Source organism: Siphateles boraxobius, unplaced genomic scaffold, assembly GCF_051911475.1.
Source record: "Siphateles boraxobius isolate OS27281-9 unplaced genomic scaffold, OSU_SipBor_1 9, whole genome shotgun sequence".
Lineage (NCBI taxonomy): Eukaryota > Metazoa > Chordata > Actinopteri > Cypriniformes > Leuciscidae > Siphateles > Siphateles boraxobius.
This window is the reverse complement of record NW_027509219.1, coordinates 30,043,320-30,063,379: the sequence shown is the minus strand read 5'-3', so window position 1 is coordinate 30,063,379 and position 20,060 is coordinate 30,043,320. Positions and strand designations below refer to the sequence as shown.

The following is a 20,060-nucleotide window of genomic DNA, read 5'->3' as shown; positions in this document are numbered from 1 at the left end:
ATGTTAGAGGCCAGCGAAAGGCAGCCGGGACTCACCGTAGTGACAGGCAGGGAGCCCTGGCGGTTCAGAGAGGAGTTAGATGCGGAAAGGCTAAGAGCGGTTTCTGTCTCACCAGGGCCTGGCCCGGACGCACACTGCTGCAGCTGACATGATAGAGAGGAGGAAGAGGAGGAGGAAGGAGACGCAGAGTGTGAGGAAGCCTAAGAGGGAAGAGAAGAGTGGAGGAAGGAAAAGAAAAAAGGCCAGAGATTCATGCACAGTGTAGATTATTGAGCAGATGCGAGCTGAATGGAGAAATAGACCTTAGTCAAGAGTAGAAATGTGACGCAATAATATTAAATGTGATGCAAATGAAACGTTTTAAAATGTGGTTTGTTAAAATTAGACGTGACCTAAGACCTTAAAGTCCTATCTGGAAGCTATTTTCATCTACTCAGACTAAAAGTCTACTGTACAGCAGGAAAGAGCATAATTGACTTGTGAAGGTGTGAAATATTGAGAGACAAAGGTTTCTACTTTTTGCCCCATAACTGCTTGTGCTTGCTAATCAGAGTGTGGGAACAAAAACAGGAAATTACTAAGACTAAAAGCACAAATAAATGGCTAAACTTGTGCATAATATAGCTACTAGCACTTAAGGTTAGTTTATACCTGAGCTCAAAGCTCTAAGCAACACACCTTGGTGAATCCTTCTGCTCAGTCACGTGGAATGAGAGAAAAAACAGTGGAAACCGAGACAAATGAAATGAGGTAGATGGGTTAGCAAGACAAGAATGAGAACAAAAGCAAGAATAGCACAAAACATTAAAACAGTTGTTTTCCTTGCTTTAAAAGGCAATTTATAAGCCATGAAAATCATGCATAGAGAGAGAGAGAGAATTTGACCCCATTTATATCCATATAACATTTTTTTTGCTCCCTTGCGGTGAGATGGAGTATAATACAAGTACAATATAATATAAACTTGATAGAAAAAATATTTTTGCATCAAAAGATTCATGTCCATTCTCTAACCATTGAATATAACAACCATTTCTGTTGTGCCTTCAAGACTTCCATGTAAATTCCCTCTTAAAAAAAAAAAGTGAAAGTAGATTTTCAAATCTTCCGGTATTCCCTGTACACATTTGATCATGTTTGACATAAAAACGTCCCATCCTTCAAAAACAGCCTCTCTATAAAGCTGCATTACAGGATCAAAAAACAAAACAAGTTTCTATTTTGAAATGGCTCACAAAAATGACCAGGGACCTTGTTAAAAATAAACTTCAGTCGATTGTTTCTAAAATTGAACGCTAAAAAAAGAGCAGCGGGTGCAACACACAGCCAGGAACAGTGCAAGATTTGAAGGAAGTTACCACATTTGAGTTGTTCCTCTCAGGTTTTAGCTGAATAAACATCAGACATGTTCACGCAACACACAATGAGGAAATAAATGACACTGATCGCCTTAGGCAACACTTGAACTTCACTTAGACTAACAGAGAATGAATACACTTGAATACTGTGCCATAAGCAACTTAATACAAGTAATACTCTGACGCAATGGGAAACATAATACCGCTAACATCTGTGATTAACGGTGACTGACTGGAGGGTGAGAATGAGACAGACAGAAAGTGTGTGTACAGCATGTGTGGGCGTTGATCTAGCTCTCACCAGTTGTCTCTGTTTGGGTGGCAGCGCTGGTGGAGGGAGGGTCTCATCACTGCTGCTGAACGAGTCGCTGAGGCCATACACTTCCTGAAAGCGCTTCCTATTGCGCTGCTCATAAATGCTTTCGCTCTGCGGCGTCTGGTAGAAAACGGAAGGCAGCGGCTCGGAATAGTCCTCCATAAACTGCATGTACTTCAGGACTGCAGGTAGATGAGACAAAATGTGCATGGGTTAAATTAACACGTAGGCCCGGCAGGTGCTAAACGCAAGCACATAAATTAATAGGGCAAGGGTTAGGATAAGATTGTGAAGAGTGGATGAGAAGCTGAGAGAGTGTGACACTTCACACTTCACCTCACGAGTCATTCATGGTGTGTGTTCACCATTCTATTTGAACATTGAACATTCTACTTTGGCCATATTGTATGCGTTATGTAAATGAATACTGATGATTATCAATATTTTGATAACTAGAATGAACCTGGATAAAACAGTAGGCATATGCATGTATTAATCAAAATTAAATTAAGTCTTAAAATAAGACTCAGCATATTAGAATGATTTCTGAAGGATCATGTGACACTGAAAGACTGGAGTAATGATGCTAAAAATTCTGCTTTGCCATTACAGGATTAAATCATAAAACACATTTACTCACATTAAAAACAGTTATTTAAAATTGTATTAATATTTCACAACATTACTGTTTTTACTCTATTTTTGATTAAATAAATGCAACCATGTTGAGCATAAGAGACTTCTTTTAAAACATTAATAAATCTTACTGACCACAAACATTTGAAAGGTAGTGTGTATAATAAAAATATATAAAATATTTATTTAAAGTATTTGATTAATCGTAATATTACTATACTAGAACTACTTTAATATTAATAGTAATTTATTTTTACATATATTTATTTAAATTAGAATTTATTTCACATGGACAAAATATTTTTAATACATAGTAAATGCATGTCCTACATAGAATATGACAGTTACCAAAAGGCTTAAACACAAATTGGACATAAACAGTCACTGTAATTTAAATCAATTTTAAAAGAGAAAAATGATATCCTTTGTGTGGACTCACATAAACTCTTGTGTCAAGCCACGCGGTTCATGCGTCGATTATAACATGATTCAAAAACCCCTCCCCTCCAAACAAGAGTCTTTTAGCAAGAGCTCATTTCCTGCCGGCTTGGGTGAGGCCTTGAACTGTATTCAACTAGAGATTTCTTCAACAAAGGCATTATTCCATCTGACCTCAAACTAAAGGTGACATCACTGTTTCCCAACCCCTTCCCAACACTGAAGGGCTTTACAGAGAAAAACTAGTGAAAAACTGGCTTTGCCATACTGTGTCATTGCACACATTACACAAGGAATTAGTGACCTGTGAAAACCGCTTAGTCTGAAGAAAAAAAGGGCTAAAACTACTTGTTTGGTCGTAGTACTTGAAAATGTTGTTTTAAAGTCGGCATGAAAAGAAAAATCACGCTATTTTCTAAATCCATGTTACTTATCTTAATGTGATTGATTCAACTGTGCGTGCATATGGTTCATCTTTTCAGGTTTTTTTACCTAATAATTTCTTTTTGCTGATATATGTCAGACTTCACCAATCAGTTTGTCCATAAACCCCGCCCCTTTCTTACAACCGACTGCAAGCCTCCATCCAATCAACAACTGATAGATAGGACCAAGTTTTTTATTGATTTTTTTTTTTACAATAATCCGCTTCACTTGGATGCACATCACAACACGGAAGAAAAGATCTATCTCGACTTTGATATTTTTATACTACTTGGAATAAAATACTACAAAAGATAATTGCAAATTTTAATCACACAATTCTGACTTTATAACTAGCAATTGCGAGAAAATAATCAGAATCGTGAGATATAAACACGCAATTGCATTAAAAAAAAAGAGACATAATTAGCTTTTTATTTTTTATTCAGAGGCGGAAACAAGCTTCCATTTGAAAAGGTGCTTTGACAGCAGAGACAGATGTTTCTGTTTTTTTAAAATTATTATTTATTCTTAATTAGCTTTTAGCTTTCCTTTAAAACCTTTCGTTTGTTCATTTCCAGCACCTTCAGAAATTTGTTTTCCAACTCAATCAAATTAAAAATTATATGTGCCAGTTTAGTTTTATACATATATTAAATGAGGTTCACAATTTATGCAACCTTTTTGGTACAATTAAGAACATTTCTGCTAACATTTAGCTGTTTTTGCCTTTGCTCTGGACAGGACAATCCAGAGAATTGACAAGAAGCAAAGAGGGAGAGTAGAAGGGGATATGATTGGTAAAGGTAGGGCTGGACAATAATTCAATATCAATATATATAGCAATATTTTTTTTTCAATAACGGTGATATGATTTTTTAAACACATTTTCGATATTTCAATATACATAACAGCATTTGAAACTGACTGACGTTAGGCGTGCAGCCGTCAGAAAGAGCAGAACACAATCGGCTACTTTCGTGATGGCGTACACCACAGACAGTGCTCAGCACAGTAGTAGGCAGATCTCCAAAACGGCAAGTTTTAGCTACAAAATGAGCGCCCCTGCCCGCAATACAAATGTGACTGAACGAGCTTCCACAAGTGAGGAGAAAGCAGACGAAATAGTTGATAAGACAGGAAAGACTATTCCAGTGGTGTGGAAGTGGTTCGGCTGTCTGAGATCTGATAAACTTCAGGTTTGAGCGTGCTGCAAAATGTACCGGAGAGTGGTGCCGACTAGCAGCGGGAACACATCAAACCTGTTCCACCACTGAAGCAGTTCCACCCGATAGAAGCAGCACAAACAAAACTTAAACCGGCACAAACGAAGCACAAACAAACAAGACTTTTTTGCGTGAACTTCACGCAGTGATTGACAGGGCGGGGCGAGGCAGGGCGGTGACGTGATCGGCTCGGAATTCATTTTCAATTTGCACATTGAATTTTGCTACATTCATTGCGGGACATTTAATGAAAATGCAATCGCAAGTTTCTTAACTGTGATTGTAAATGCAATTAAGAAAATTTACATTTAAATGATCATTTTGCTATAGTTTTAGCTTGAACATGTTAAACATATCTAATCATTTCTGTAATACATTTTAAAGGTGCAATGTGTAAAAAATTTGAGTATCTATTAACAGAAATGCAATATGACATTCATAACTATGTGTTCAGTGGTGTATAAAGAACTTACTTAATAAACCGTAATGTTTTTATTACCTTAGAATGAGGCATTTATATCTACATAGGCGCGGGAATCCCCTTCTATGAAGGTCGACATATTGTGACGTCATGTTTCTACCGTAGCCGACAGCGAAGAAACAGCGTTACAGAGCGCGTTTCGTCACTACCTTGAAAGAGAAGCCGCAAGAAAGCTAGAAGCTAGCCATAAACACCGTGAGTAATGACTTTTCCCTTGTCAGTGGTGTAAAATATGTAGTTGGATTGTTTCATGTAACTTAATTCTTCTCCCTCCCTCCATTATGGCTTTGCTATGTGGGGATAAATGTGCTGGTTACGTTCGTGAGACAGCTGAATAGCACTCTTTTCATTGACCGTAAAACAGTTACAGGAATCACCAACCCGTCGATCTTGGAAGCATTTTAAGTCGATCGAGTTTCCAAAATCAGAGAAAAAAAGCCTATTGTGTGTAGTAAATGGTGTCTAGGGGATGCGGAGGCGCGCGCGCTATTACAATCACGTTATTTTTGCCGCAGGCAGCTTTGCTCATGCGGACGCGTCCAGTTTAAACAAGGCTTAACGCTTTAACCAGCTCAGCCACAGTAACAGCTCATATTAGCCAGCTAAACTTTTACTACCCTGTTAGAAAAAATATATAGTTGCATAGTTTCATGTGGTTCTTCTCCCTCGCTGTATTATGGGTTTGCTATGTGGGGAGAAATGTGCTGGTTACGTTCGTGAGACAATCAACTAATTACTATTATTATATTACGTATTAAGACCCTTGATCCTCACCTGACTATGGCTTTGTAAACTTTATCCATGATGTGGTTTATAATGGACTGTGGTACAGAAACTTGGTTTACTCTGGCTATTCTCTGCCGTCTCAGACGACGATGTTTGTCCCGTTTTCGCCACGGTAGCTTCTTCGAAAGGGAGGGGTGAGCGGTGGGCTGAGCCCTTAGTGTAAACTCGCAACCGAACCGCTAGATGTCGCTAAAAGTCACACACTGCACCTTTAATTTTGCAACTTATAAAGCGTTAAAATCTGTATTCAGTTTACAAATTAAAACTAGTGTATGAAGTGGCAAATGTAAATTATAAATGTAAAATTTGCATATTGTGATAAAGTTCCTTATTTTCCATAATGTAATGATAACAATTAAACTTTCATATATTTTAGATTCATTGCACACCAACTGAAATATTTCAGGTCTTTTATTGTTTTAATACTGATGATTTTGGCATAAAACCAAAAATTCCTTTCTCAAAAAATTTGCATATTTCATCCGACCAATAAAATAAGTGTTTTTAATACAAAAAAAGTCAACCTTCAAATAATTATGTTCAGTTATGAACTCAATACTTGGTCGGGAATACGTTTGCAGAAATGACTGCTTCAATGCGGCGTGGCATGGAGGCAATCAGCCTGTGGCACTGCTGAGGTGTTATGGAGGCCCAGGATGCTTCGATAGCGGCCTTAAGCTCATCCAGAGTGTTGGGTCTTGCGTCTCTCAACTTTCTCTTCACAATATCCCACAGATTCTCTATGGGGTTCAGGTCAGGAGAGTTGGCAGGCCAATTGAGCACAGTAATACCATGGTCAGTAAACCATTTACCATTGGTTTTGGCACTGTGAGCAGGTGCCAGGTCGTCCTGAAAAATGAAATCTCTGTAAAGCTTTTCAGCAGATGGAAGCATGAAGTGCTCCAAAATCTCCTGATAGCTAGCTGCATTGACCCTGCCCTTGATAAAACACAGTGGACCAACACCAGCAGCTGACATGTCAGCCCAGACCATCACTGACTGTGGGTACTACTTGACACAGGACTTCAGGCATTTTGGCATTTCCTTCCTTCTAGTTCAAAAGTGGCTTGACCTGGGGAATGCGGCACCTGTAGCCCATTTCCTGCACACGCCTGTGCACGGTGGCTCTGGATGTTTCTACTCCAGACTCAGTCCACTGCTTCCGCAGGTCCCCCAAGGTCTGGAATCGGTCCTTCTCCACAATCTTCCTCAGGGTCCGTTTTTTGCCAGACTTTTTCCTTCCCACAGACTTCCCACTGAGGTGCCTTGATACAGCACTCTGGGAACAGCCTATTTGTTCAGAAATTTCTTTCTGTGTCTTACCCTCTTGCTTGAGGGTGTCAGTGATGGCCTTCTGGACAGCAGTCAGGTCGGCAGTCTTACCCATGATTGCGGTTTTGAGTAATGAAACAGGCTGGGAGTTTTTAAAAGCCTCAGGAATCTTTTGCAGGTGTTTAGAGTTAATTAGTTGATTCAGATGATTAGGTTAATAGCTCGTTTAGAGACCCTTTTCATGATATGCTAATTTTTTGAGATAGGAATTTTGGGTTTTCATGAGCTGTATGCCAAAATCATCAGTATTAAAACAATAAAAGACCTAATATTTCATATATTTTATATTTAAATATTTCAGTTGGTGTGCAATGAATCTAAAATATATGAAAGTTTAATTTTTATCATTACATTATGGAAAATAATTAACTTTATCACAATATGCTAATTTTTTGAGAAGGACCTGTATTATTGTTATGATGGGTTATTTCATTGGTTCATGTAGTTTGAAATGGTGCAGTACCGTCCGAAAGGCTCCAGCAGGTTTCATAGACTTGGCAAATTCATTTTTCAGAAGATTGTAGGAACAGACATCTGTTGTAAGCGCTCTGGGCAGTTTTTCTGAGGCTTTTATATTGTTCATATCGATATCGAAATCATATCGTATCGACCGAAATTAAGAAAATTTGGCCATATCGTCCAGCCCTAGGTAAAGGACCAAAATACCAGATGCATCTGCGCTACATGTCAGAGCGGTTCCACAACCCAGTGATTTGCTACCCTCTCAACAGCACATCTGAATTCCTCATACTCACCATGCCGACTCTTCTTCTCTGGCAGGGGTGGAGGGCTCTGAGGGATCTGTGTGTTCTCAGCGGGGCCGAAGTTTCCCATGAATTCTCCAGGGTTCGAGGGTGGCACTGAAGCAAAGAGGGGGAAGGGTGGGGTCTGCATGTCCTCATCTGGAACATTGTCATATTGAGAGTACAGTCGTTCCACCTGAGGCTGAGTGGGTCGCCGTTCCTTCTTCGGGAGAGCGGGTGGTATCGACTGAAACTGAACTGGGGAGGATGATGATTCGTGGTGAGACTCGGGGAGCGGGCTCAGACAACCCCCTGTGTGTGCAGGAGGGATCTGGTCAATGCTAGACAAGTCCTGATGCAGGAAGTCATAGTCAGGGTCGTAGCTCTCTGCTGTGTCTAAGTAAGCAAGGGGACAAGATAAAACTCCATCAGTATATTTAAACCAGTCCAGGTGTGTAGCCTGACAGGCTACTGTTTCAAAGTAGCTTTCCCAATCATGATTTAAACACTCACCTAGAGTCTCACAGCTGGTGTTACGAGAGCACTGACCACTGTCCTGCTCCAAAGAGGACAGCTGTTCATCTGACCTGCTCAATATGCCGATGCTGCCACATGGGGACAGTCGTGGCGATTCCCCTCCAAAGGAGTGACTACCTCCTGAAAAACGCCTTTGTAAGGCATCTGCCTCGTATTCCTTTAGGTGAAAATAAGAACAGTTAACCTCAAGGTACAGTCAAACATTAAATATACCAGACTGAACATTCATTTATTTAATCATTCTCATGATGTTCCAAACCTGCAAGACTTTAGTGAATTGTTTCAGTGCCTTTTTTATCCATAAAATGAAAGTTATTGGAGTCCAATGTTGTTTTAGAGCCAAGTGAACAAAATAGTTTGAAAACATTCTTCAAAATATCTTATTTGTTTTACAGATTATTAGGGCAAGTAAATGACAAATGTTCATTTTTGGGTAGGAAGTCATCCAAGCTACTGACAACCAAGTGACCTTTCATTTCATTGCATTGATTTTCTATTAGATTTGAAATTTCTCAAAAAAAAAAAAAAAAATGTGACATCTCAATGACATTTAAAATTCTGATTTGTGATTTTGTACTATTCTAGTGAAAAACTAAAATTAAACAGAAAATAAATAAATAAAATAAAAATATTTTCATTATACATATTTTATATAGTGAGATTAGTAGGAGCAAGCTAGTCTGGAACAGAATGTTGGTTGATAATTATTGATAAACCATTGATTTTTTATCCATACAATAAAAATCAGTTAAGTGCAATGTTGTTTTAGACCCCAATGACTTGAATTTTATTGGGAAAAACAGTTGAAATGTCCTTTGACATTTTTCTTGTGCTCCACAGACGGCATTAGAATGAGTAAATTACAGAATTTCATTTTTTTGGTGAACTATTCCTTTAAAAGTGTCCTCGCTACTGACAACTGAGAGATCTTTAATTGCACAAAAATTCAGTTTAATTCTGAGTGGTTACTAAAGAACAAATTTGGGACACTTTCATTTAAGGTTCATAAGTAGGTTGGAGCAACAAGGGAACACCAAAATCTCACCTGTCGAAAGATACCAATAGGAAGACTTGATCCACTTGTGGTACGACTCATTGGCGCAACCACAGCAATCCTCGTGGGAGACGGTGCCGACTGACGCTTCTTTGGCGGGAGAGCCGGTGGACTGCAAAGGGAGAGTTTGTTTAGCCAAATGCTAGTGTCAAACAGATTAACTATAGTCATATTGTCTCACAAGCTGTCAATCAAGAAACCTACATACACAGGCACATTCTGTGCTATGAAAGTCTGCAACCAATCCCAAGCAACCAAGAACATTTTTGCAAAGTGACAGTGGAATCCAGCTCTGGAACCACAAACCGCAACTTTATAAATCAGCCATTCAGTCAGCCCCAAAACAGCTGCTAAAAGTGATGTCATACAGAAGACCTTAGCAGAAGAACTGACTCATAGTGAATGTAGAGTATGTCTGGCTGACATTTACAAATAGCGATTACCTGCTGATTAACCAGTCTTAACATGCCAGGTCAGACAGATTTTATTAAAGTATTAAATTGTTTCACCAGACGAGAGGCTTGAAAGGGGAATAAATAAGGTTCTCGCTATGAAAGGAAACTATAAAACACCTGGAAGAACTGTCGTAGTCCTAACATGGTCAATTATTTTAACAGACTGACTGATGTAAACTAACACAGGGCTTCTGGTAAAGGGATGAGACAACTCGGCTGAGAGCCGAGTAACTGTTGGCCATGAAAGCATCTACATGCCATTTCAGTGAGCTAACTGTGCTTCTGGGATATTAGGGCTGAAACGACAACTGAAAACACACAATAAAATAGCGAATTTCATTATTAATCAGGTTGTTGAACTATGCATGAACAACTTCATCAGAGACGTTGCTTGCAGTCATAAAAGAATAAGGTTTCATTTGTTAATATTAGTTATCTACATTTGTAAAAAATAAACTAACAATGAACAAAACTTCTACAGCATTTAATATTTGTACATAATATCAAAATTCCAGTAGTCAATACCAATACAACCAATTTCAATACCAGAGTAATATTCAATAGCTACGAATATGCTAGTGAACACAATTTTCGGTAACACTTTATTTTACAGTGTTCTTGTTACATAGTTACATGTAATTACCATAGTAATAACAGTAAATGATGCATTATTACATGCAACTAACCCTGAACCAAATCCTAATCCTACCCTAACCCTATAGTAAGTACATGTAGTTGCTTAATGTGACTCAGTACTTAATTATATAATTACACTGTAACAATGTCACCTTAAAATAAAGTGTAATCATTAAACATTAATATAAATATTATCTAATTAAATTAATGACATGGTATTTCTCAATTAAATAAACATTGCATCTAGATTTCCCATTAATTATTCAAGTGAACAAACTATAGCAGAGAGTAGCCATCGTATTATTAATATTAAAAGGTAAGTTCAGCCATAAATTAAAATTATGTCATTAATTACTCACCCTCGTGTCGTTCCAAACCGGTAAGAATTTCGTTTATCTTCTGAACACAAATGAAGATATTTTAAAAATGAAATCAGAGAGCTTTCCTCCACTGACTGCCTATGCAACCACCACTTTCAAGACCCAGAAAGGTAGTAAAGACATCATAAAAGTAACCCAGAATCACATGGATTACTTTAATGATGTCACATGGATTACTTTAATGTCTTTACTACCTTTATGGAGGAAAAAAGTATGAACATTCAGCTTTAACATCTGCTTTTGTGTACCACAGCAGAGAGAAAGTAATAAAGGTTTGGAACAGCATGAAGATGAGTCAATGTCAATGATGATAGAATTTTCAATTTTATGTGAATTAACACTTTTAAATATCAAACTGACTTTAAATTATAGACAAAAAACAACAGACTGTTCTGTGAATAGACCAGTTGGTAGGCTAAACTTGGCATCTCCAACAAAAAGCTCATCTATCGGAGACACAGACTTGTTGGAAGGCTGGAAACCCGCCAAAAAGAAATTTGCAAATAATTCAGAGTACAAAGCAAACTCTCTTTATTGCCAGCAGCACAACGTAATCCTCCACTGTCTAGACTTGGTATCAGAATATCCCTTCTTGCACCCTCTCTTTCTTGTCTCTTTCAGTCGACAGAGGAGAGCTGACACTGTTAAGATCATTTCTCAGAAAACAGCCCATATGTCAATGACTCTCTGCTAGAGGAAGCGGAGGCTTTATTGCTGCACCCTACAAAGACCTGAATTCTCAAGAATACCACTATTTATATCTCTCTTTCACACCTTTTCTTTTAGGCTTCCCACAAACCGTGATGGGTCTGTGCAATCATCTGTAGCTAAACCCAGCGCTTAAAACATACACGACATGCTGTTGCAAACCACATCACCTGTGGTATCTAGATGTTTACAGCATTTAATCCAGATAAGATGACACGTTAAGATAACACAGCCCATTTCACATTTCCTCTTATAAACTGCTCGCCTTGTGCAGTACCACCTTTCATATAATCACACTTATGTTTGTTTCACTCCATGAAACTTGTAAACTACATAAACAGCAATTTCTATGATAGAGCACACAATAGGGCCAGACCTATACTGTTGTATTTTCTATTCGTTTTCAATCCTAAAATTTGGGAACTCCATTTAAAACCCAGATGTGTGATGTTATAATATTCTAGTGATACAGTTTAAACAAAAAAATAATTAAATGCAAAACCCAAAAATACTTTTTAATTTAATTTCTATTTTAAACATAAAAACCCCTAATATTTTTATAATACATTTAAAACAAATGTGTAACATGGTTTCAGATTTTGCTCAGTAAGTTTAGTAGGAGCCAGCTAGTTTACGGCAGAATGTTGGTTTGTATGTCATTGGTTGTGATAAAACAATGATTGAATAGCATCACAGACAGAACACTTGTACTATCTGCAAGTTTAACTTTTTTATTTTTTAAAGAATTTATATGACAATTGTTCAAAAACAAAAAAAGTTAAACTTGCAGACAGTATTGGTGTTCTGTCTGTGATACTGATTAATTGTTCATTTTACTTACAAGCCAAAACCTGTATTGTGTTTTGACCCATATACAGTGCTGGTCAGAATTATTTGCCCCCTTGGTAGATATGATCAAAAATGGCTATAAAAAATAAATCTGATTTGTTTATCCTTTTGATATAATAAAAGAAAGAAAAAAAAGCTAAGAAAAATCTAACCTTTTGTTGAAGTAAAATAATTGAAAGTGGGGGGAAAATCACATTATGAAATAAATGTTTTTCTCCAAAACACATTGGGAACAATCATTTGTCCCCTTTTATTAAATTCTTTTTGCAACCTCCTTTTTCCAAGATAACAGCTCTGAGTCTTCTCCTATAATGCCTGATGAGTTTGGAGTACACCTGACAAGAGTTTAGAGACCATTCCTTCATACAGAATCTCTCCAGATCCTTCAGATTCCCAGATCCATGTTGGCGCTTCTTCTCTTCAAGTTCAGCCCACTCATTTTCTATAGGGTTCACAAGATGTGTTCAGATTTTTTGTTTCATCTGACCATAGAACCCGTCTCCTGTGTGCATCTTATAATGGGCTATGTGTGGATCTTCCAACAGGACAGTGATCCAAAAACAAACATCAAAACAAAAATGGGTCACTGAGCACGAAACCAAGCATCTGCAATGACCATCCCAGTCCCCAGACCTGAACCCTATAGAAAATGAGTGGGCTGAACTTGAAGAGAAGAAGCGCCAACATGGATCTGGGAATCTGAAGGATCTGGAGAGATTCTGTATGAAGGAATGGTCTCTAAACTCTTGTCAGGTGTTCTCCAAACTCATCAGGCATTATAGGAGAAGACTCAGAGATCTTATCTTGGAAAAAGGAGGTTGCAAAAAGTATTTAATAAAAGGGGCAAATAATGTTTCCCAATGTGTTTTTTTTTTTATAGCCATTTTTGATCATATTTACCAAGGGGGCAAATAATTCTGACCAGCACTGTATATCTGACCCATATATATATATATATATATATATATATATATAGGTTTGTATCACGGTTTTGGTATGGTTCAGTATGCTAAAATGAGTTTAGTTTTAAACACAGATAGTAACGTGTGCAGTTCAGATCTCACTTGCGCGCTATCAACTCCCGGGTGGTGATGACAGCGTAAATGACTGGTCATGTTCGAGCTTTTGGCACTTGCATTGAACAGAGTTTACAAAGAGTAACCGTTTTGTTCATGTTTTTTGATTATCGCTGTGTAATGTATTATTTGGGAAGCCAGAAAGTGAATTTTTCGACAGTGGAACTGTCTGTTTTACACGTTGTTATTTTCAACAAAGATTATAGATGCGTCATCAGTTTTGAGATCGACCGCAGTGCAAGTGCGTCCCGAACCATGGGTGGAGAGCGGTACGGTTCAATTTTTTACCGAGAACCGTTACACCCCTAATATATATATATATATATAACCCACCACAACAACATAACAGAAAATACAAGAATGGTGTCTTTACTGCTTATAAAATTAACCATATTTGTGGATAGAGCCGGACACATAGCTAAACGCATTTCTCAGGCCAAGAAGATTAAAGTTTGAAGCAAAGCTTTCATACCAATGTTCAGGCACTTTGAGTCCAGGTAGAGGGGGTTTAGGAGGGGCCATCTCCACATCAGGGACATCATTTGGGGTCTCTGTGGCCTCAGCTGGGGTAGGGGTCTCATTCAAGACGGTTTCCTTTGACTCAGTAATGGGGGGCTCTGGAACACTGCCATAATAAAGAGGTAAAAACGAATGACATATTTCAATATCTGCCACCTCACTTTTAAAGATTTTCATAAGGCATGTTCTTTCACAAAAAGCTCTTCATTTACCGCTTTGGACTGGTGACAGGAGGCAGGGTTTTGACGGGTGTCGTGGGGGAGGGGTGCTCCTGCTTCTCAATGGCGACTTTAACCAGCTCCTACAGGAAACCACAGGCAAAGTCATCTTTACACACAATACTATCTACTAAGAACAAAACCCATGGCTAAATACAGCTGGAATATGGGTGGAGAATAGATGGAGATGTCAACAGACTGCAAAACAAGCCCTGACAGAGTTCTATTGAACATTAATACCTTCACACCATCCAGCACTGCTCTGATCACAGTGGTGACAGTTGCAATTATTTCTTTATCTTCCAAATTCACCCCTTCCAGCATAACTTGGTCCGACCAGCGAATGAGGTTTGCAAGACTTTGATAGACTCGATTGAGACAGGAGGACACTCTTGAACTGCAGACGGACGGAGGGGGAAGTAAAATAAATATTAATATGTATGATTGTAGAAAAAGCTTCTTTTTTTTAAAGCGGATCAATAAAACTATTCTTCTCAAGATGCTTAAAATGTTTTACCTGCTCAGTGTCTTGCCATCAAGTTGTACCAAGCTCATGATGGCCTCCAAAACTTTGCTAGCAGAACCAGGAAGCATTTCCAAGACCTTCTTGTCCACCACCATCTTGTCGATAATAGTCTTGAAATACCGCAAGGCGCTGACCACTTCTTTCTCATGTTCCTCTAATCGACTCAGACTCTAAATGTGGAAAAGAATGTCGACAAAATCATCAATGTGCTTATTTGCTTTCAAACTGCCTGTGTTTCCAGAAAAAAAGCTGTGTTTATATAGTGAACATCCAGAAATACTATGACGATAGTAATTTTACTTCGTACCTTGGTCACAGTCTTTTCTGGGGACTTCACGGGTTGTTCTGGTGGTGGTTTGGACTTTTTGTTTGATGGCGTCCTCTTGATTTTTGGAGAATGGAATTTGTCCTTTAATTTCATTGTAAAGGATGTCAAGTGGGAACGCTGGGATTCTGAAGGAAAACAAAACCATTATTATGAGGAAAATTAGTGCATTTCCTCATGGTTATTAAAATATAAACCATTTTTTTGTAAAATTTTTATAAATATATATTGTTTCACACCTTTATCATAATATAAAGTGACATTTCACACTACACGATGTCGCCCAGACAAAAGCAGTGTTAATATAGTATTATGTTATAATAATATTATAGAATATAATTATATAATATTATAATATATTAATATTTTGAATTAGCTTTTACCTTTTAATTCTACTTAAGTTTTAGTCATTCTGCTATGAGCTTTTGTCATTTTTATTAGTTTTAGTAATTTATGTACTTCAACTAGTCTTATTTTATTTTGTTGCCAATTTATATTTTATTTGAGCTTTATTTCAATTAACAAAAACTATTTTTAATAGTTTTAGCAGCTTTCAGGTTCAATTCGCTATGATACATATCCATATTCTGTACCTTGGGAATTCATGCGAGAGGAGACTTTTGGGATTTGTGTACAGTGAAAACCTCTGACTACAAACTGAATCTGTTACAGAGGGTCTTACCGCTCTCTTGGAGCGCGTCGCTCTGGAACGAATTCTGGTGATGACACTATTGTGCAGGGCACAAAGCCATTTAGGGGCAATTTATCCTCACACACATTAGAGGAATGAAGCGCTTGGGGTTTGCAAGGGTGCTCTGTGAAGTTTCAAACCATACAACACAGATTCGTTTTATCAAAGCCAGAAAGAGTCCGACAAGTGAGTTTAATGTGAGTTTTGTCAGGATGTCCGACTCATGTGGATACTAGCTTTGAAAGTAGAGTACATTAGCTCCCAAGTATTTAGGAGGCGTAAAGACAACCACATTTCAAAGATAGAAGCTTTTCTTTCTATTGAAAAGTCAGGATCAAACAGTTTGTCACTTTTAACTGGATTGTTCACCCAAAAATGAAAACTCTTTCATCAATCATTCACCTTCATGTCGTTCCAAACCCGTCAGACTTTTGTTCATCTTCGGAACAGAAATGAAGATCTTTTTTGATGAAATCTTAGAGCTTTCTCCACTGACAGCTACACAACTGACACTTCAAAAAGTTCATAAAGAGATCGTAAAACGAATCCATATGAACTGAGCGGTTTAGTCAAAATTTTCTGAAGAGATTAGATCGCCATATGATGAACAGATTTTTTATTTTTTTCACATTTAAACATTGAGGAAAATATCTTAATTTGTGTTCCAAAGATTAACGAAAGTCTTACGGGTTTGGGATGATGGCGAGTAATTAAAGACATAATTTTCATTTTTAGTTGAATTAACCCTTTAACACTTAGTTTAGTAGCCTACATCTCAGCAATGTACTAATTACTATTGCTAGTCAGATGCAGCTGACTTGAGCGAAAAGGAAATTCTCATTCCTTAATCAAAAATTTGGAACTGGGTTAGTCATCAAAAATATTTTAGGACTGTTTTCCTATCATAAAAAGTTTGTAAATTAACAATTCAATTTGTTATTGGCAATCTGACCTCTAACAGCCAAAAACGAAAAGAGATAACAGCCGGAAAAGAATCTGATATGGTTACTGAAAGATAATTAATGAGTTTAAAATTGGGCAGGACTGGAATTACCCAGAAGGATGTTAGTCTTCTGTCTCATCTCACAGTAACATGAGAGCCAACTTGCGGAATGACTGTCTAAGAAAATGTGGTGCTCTGCTAATAAAAACACGCAAACCAATAAGGTGAGCTTAAGCCTTTAGAGGATGTGATCTTTCCATCTGCTTTTTCATCCTCACGTAGTGAGAAGTGCCATCTACTAATTCATATCCTCTTTTTCTGCATATCCTCTTCTGAAACAGACAAAGTAGTCGACCACAACCTCTGAAAATACTTTTTTTCTTTTACGCAGAAAGAACTGTCCTCAAACTCTGGTCACACCTTAACGTGAAGTTTCAACCAGTAAACACGGAGGCTGGGTTTGAAATATCGGTAACACTTTACAATATGGTTTATTAGTTAGGCTAACATTAGTTAACTACTGTTAATATTTAACATGAACTTGGAATGAACAATACTTCTTCAGCCTTTATTAATATTAGTTAATATTAATTTCAACATTTACTAATATGTTATTTAAATCAAAGGTTGTATTAGTTAACGTACTGTTAACTAATATGAACAAACAATGAACAGCTGTATTTTTATTAACTAACATTAACAAAGATTTTTAAATAATGATTATTGTAAAGTGTTGCCGAAATATCAACGGACAAAGCTTCATTACAATAAAATTTTCTAGTAAAACCTGTTTTTAGACAGGTTAAATTAGTTCTGCAATTTTTGCATTGATTTTGGATGTTCTTTTTGGTTTTATCTTACAAAGAAATCACTCTAAATCAAACAGATTTGTGCAAAGTTGCAATTCACAACAGTTTTATATTTAAATGATAAAAAAACAAAGAGAGATGAAGATGAAAATATTCTCAGCATGACCTGATAAACTTGAAAGGAGCAAAGAAACTTCCCCTTTCAGTTTCTACTGAAACAAAATAATGCAAACATCTCCATCAGCTAAAACAAGTACAGTTCAAGAGCCTATGTTTGAAACCAGAAGGCATTGGCCAACATCCTCCTACGCAAACCAGAGTCTACATTAGTGGGCCATTTAGAGATGAACAACTGAACTTCTGACAAGAAGAGAACCACTTACCCACAAGTGATTCAAATTTCTCTGAACCCTCGCAGAAAGGAAGTGACAATGCTGGCAACCTGACAGGCTAGTTAACAACAGATATATTGCCTTATTCATAAAAACATTCAGTCACTGAATGCAACAGGGTCAAATATTAAACATGCGTTTAACAGAACAGTTTATGCACCACTATCTAATCTACCAAGCCTAACATGAATAAAGTGATTGAAATCTTTTCAAATGAAGTTATTAAGGAAGTGACAATAGATACTAGTAGATAAGAGTAAATTACAAGTATTCCTTGCAAAAAACAAACACATAAATATAATGCAAACCACAGATAAATGCATAAAATATATGAGTGTTGATGCAATGGAATTATGTATTTATTTCAAAACATCTCAGTGCATATTGTGAATCACATGTATATAACAATACATTCAAAAATGTCTATTGAATATTATCTAACTGCCATAGTAAATGACTCAAACTTCTCTAAAACTTCTGAAAAAGGAAGTGACAGTGGTTGTTACCTGTCAGTGTAACTTAGACATATTCATCAAAAAAGTCTCTCTCTCACACACACACACACACACACACACACACACACAACAAAACAAAACAAAAAAAGAGTAAAAATAATCAGGTTAACAGGATAGAATCTAATAACCAGAGGGAATATCGCTCTCTATCTAACTTAGCTGTGTGAATATACAGCCTATAAACTGTCTGTCTCTCTATCTATCAGACTGTCATTTGTCACAAGCTCGTATAAACTATAGGATGTTTTATACAACATAAATGAGAAATTTCATCTGATAAAAGTTCAGATTTATCTTTTATAATAACCAGTATATTTAAATATACAGACTAACGTTAGTCAAATTTGTGCACAAAAGACCATTACAACACAACAAAAAACTGACAGAAAAGGCCAGACAGCAACACAAAAACAACTGTAACACAAACTCTAAATAGATAACCAAGGCTACATAACACAAACTACAACTCATATATAAACAGCAAATAGGAGAAATATAAAATATGAAAACGAGAAGTCTGATAGCTAGCTAAAGTAAACAACAGCGCTGAGCAGCTCCGTCCACACCCAAATACAGCTGTCTGAGACGAACTCGTAGAGACATTTATACCATATCCTTTTAGAAATGTATTTAATGACCTAAATATATAATACAGGTCATTTATATGACGTATTTGGCTATTAAAAATAGGATAAAGATAAGATGCACTGATCCTGTCAGTGGCCTTGAACCCTCGTCTGACGCTAATGCTAACGCGGCTAACTGAAGTTCATCTACACATTATTAAAACATGTAAACAAATGTAAACACTCACCTTGCTTACTGTCTATTTTTCCAGACATTTTGGTCACACTAAGTGAGCTGGTCACGGTTAACAATCTAAAGATGTTCGTTTCTCGCCGTTATTCCAGCATCTTAAGGAGACAGACCGGTCGGTGTGGTCCTGGTCTGTGTGTGTGTTTGGCTCTGCCTCCTCCATCCACACACACACACACACACACACACACACTCAAACACTCACACAGACAGACCAGCAATAGATGATGATGGTGAGTGGAAGTGTGTGATTTCAGCAGTAATGTCGCCACCCTATGGAGAGAATAAAACATTGAGGGCTTGCAGCATTGTAGGCAAAAGTGAAAAGTTATTATATTATATTATATTATATTATATTATATTATATTATATTATATTATATTATATTATATTATATTATATTATATTATATTATATTATATTATATTATGTTATATTATATTATATTATATTATATTATATTATATTATATTATATTATATTATATTATGTTATATTATATTATATTATATTATGTTATATTAATTTTAAGAAAATGTATTAATATAATATTATTACAATTCTGAGGAACATAATATAATAAAATTAATATAATATAACTTTCCACTTTTGCTTACATTGTATTACAATGCAGTGTTTTTATACTATATAATATAACACAGTATAATATAATATAATATAATATAATTAATATAATAAATATAATAAATATAATAAATATAATATAATATAATATAATATAATATAATATAATATAATATAATATAATATAATATAATATAATATAATATAATATAATATAATATAATATAATGATAACCTCACATGATAACCAAGCTAAGATCAAATTCCAGAAGAAAATGTTATTGTTC

At 36.5% G+C, this 20,060-nt stretch overlaps 1 protein-coding gene across 4 annotated transcripts in view; it reads right to left on the bottom strand.

The window, feature by feature from the left end:
* The window catches only part of rapgef1a (Rap guanine nucleotide exchange factor (GEF) 1a), a 30,661-nt gene extending 11,226 nt beyond the window's left edge, over positions 1–19,435 (bottom strand). For 2 of the 4 annotated variants that reach the window (XM_077224198.1, XM_077224199.1), the window contains exons 1-11: positions 19,187–19,391; positions 15,005–15,150; positions 14,689–14,867; positions 14,412–14,568; positions 14,166–14,254; positions 13,907–14,059; positions 9,322–9,442; positions 8,253–8,433; positions 7,752–8,135; positions 1,660–1,856; positions 36–200 (exon numbers count right to left, since the gene is read on the bottom strand). In XM_077224198.1, coding sequence (XP_077080313.1) covers positions 36–200; positions 1,660–1,856; positions 7,752–8,135; positions 8,253–8,433; positions 9,322–9,442; positions 13,907–14,059; positions 14,166–14,254; positions 14,412–14,568; positions 14,689–14,867; positions 15,005–15,150; positions 19,187–19,214 — 1,800 coding nt within the window. In that variant the 5' untranslated portion in view covers positions 19,215–19,391. Of the gene's footprint in view, positions 1–35; positions 201–1,659; positions 1,857–7,751; positions 8,136–8,252; positions 8,434–9,321; positions 9,443–13,906; positions 14,060–14,165; positions 14,255–14,411; positions 14,569–14,688; positions 14,868–15,004; positions 15,151–19,186 lie in introns of all 4 variants that reach the window. The other 2 variants (XM_077224201.1, XM_077224200.1) reach the window with 2 other exon arrangements.
* Between the last annotated feature and the right edge of the window lie 625 nt (positions 19,436–20,060).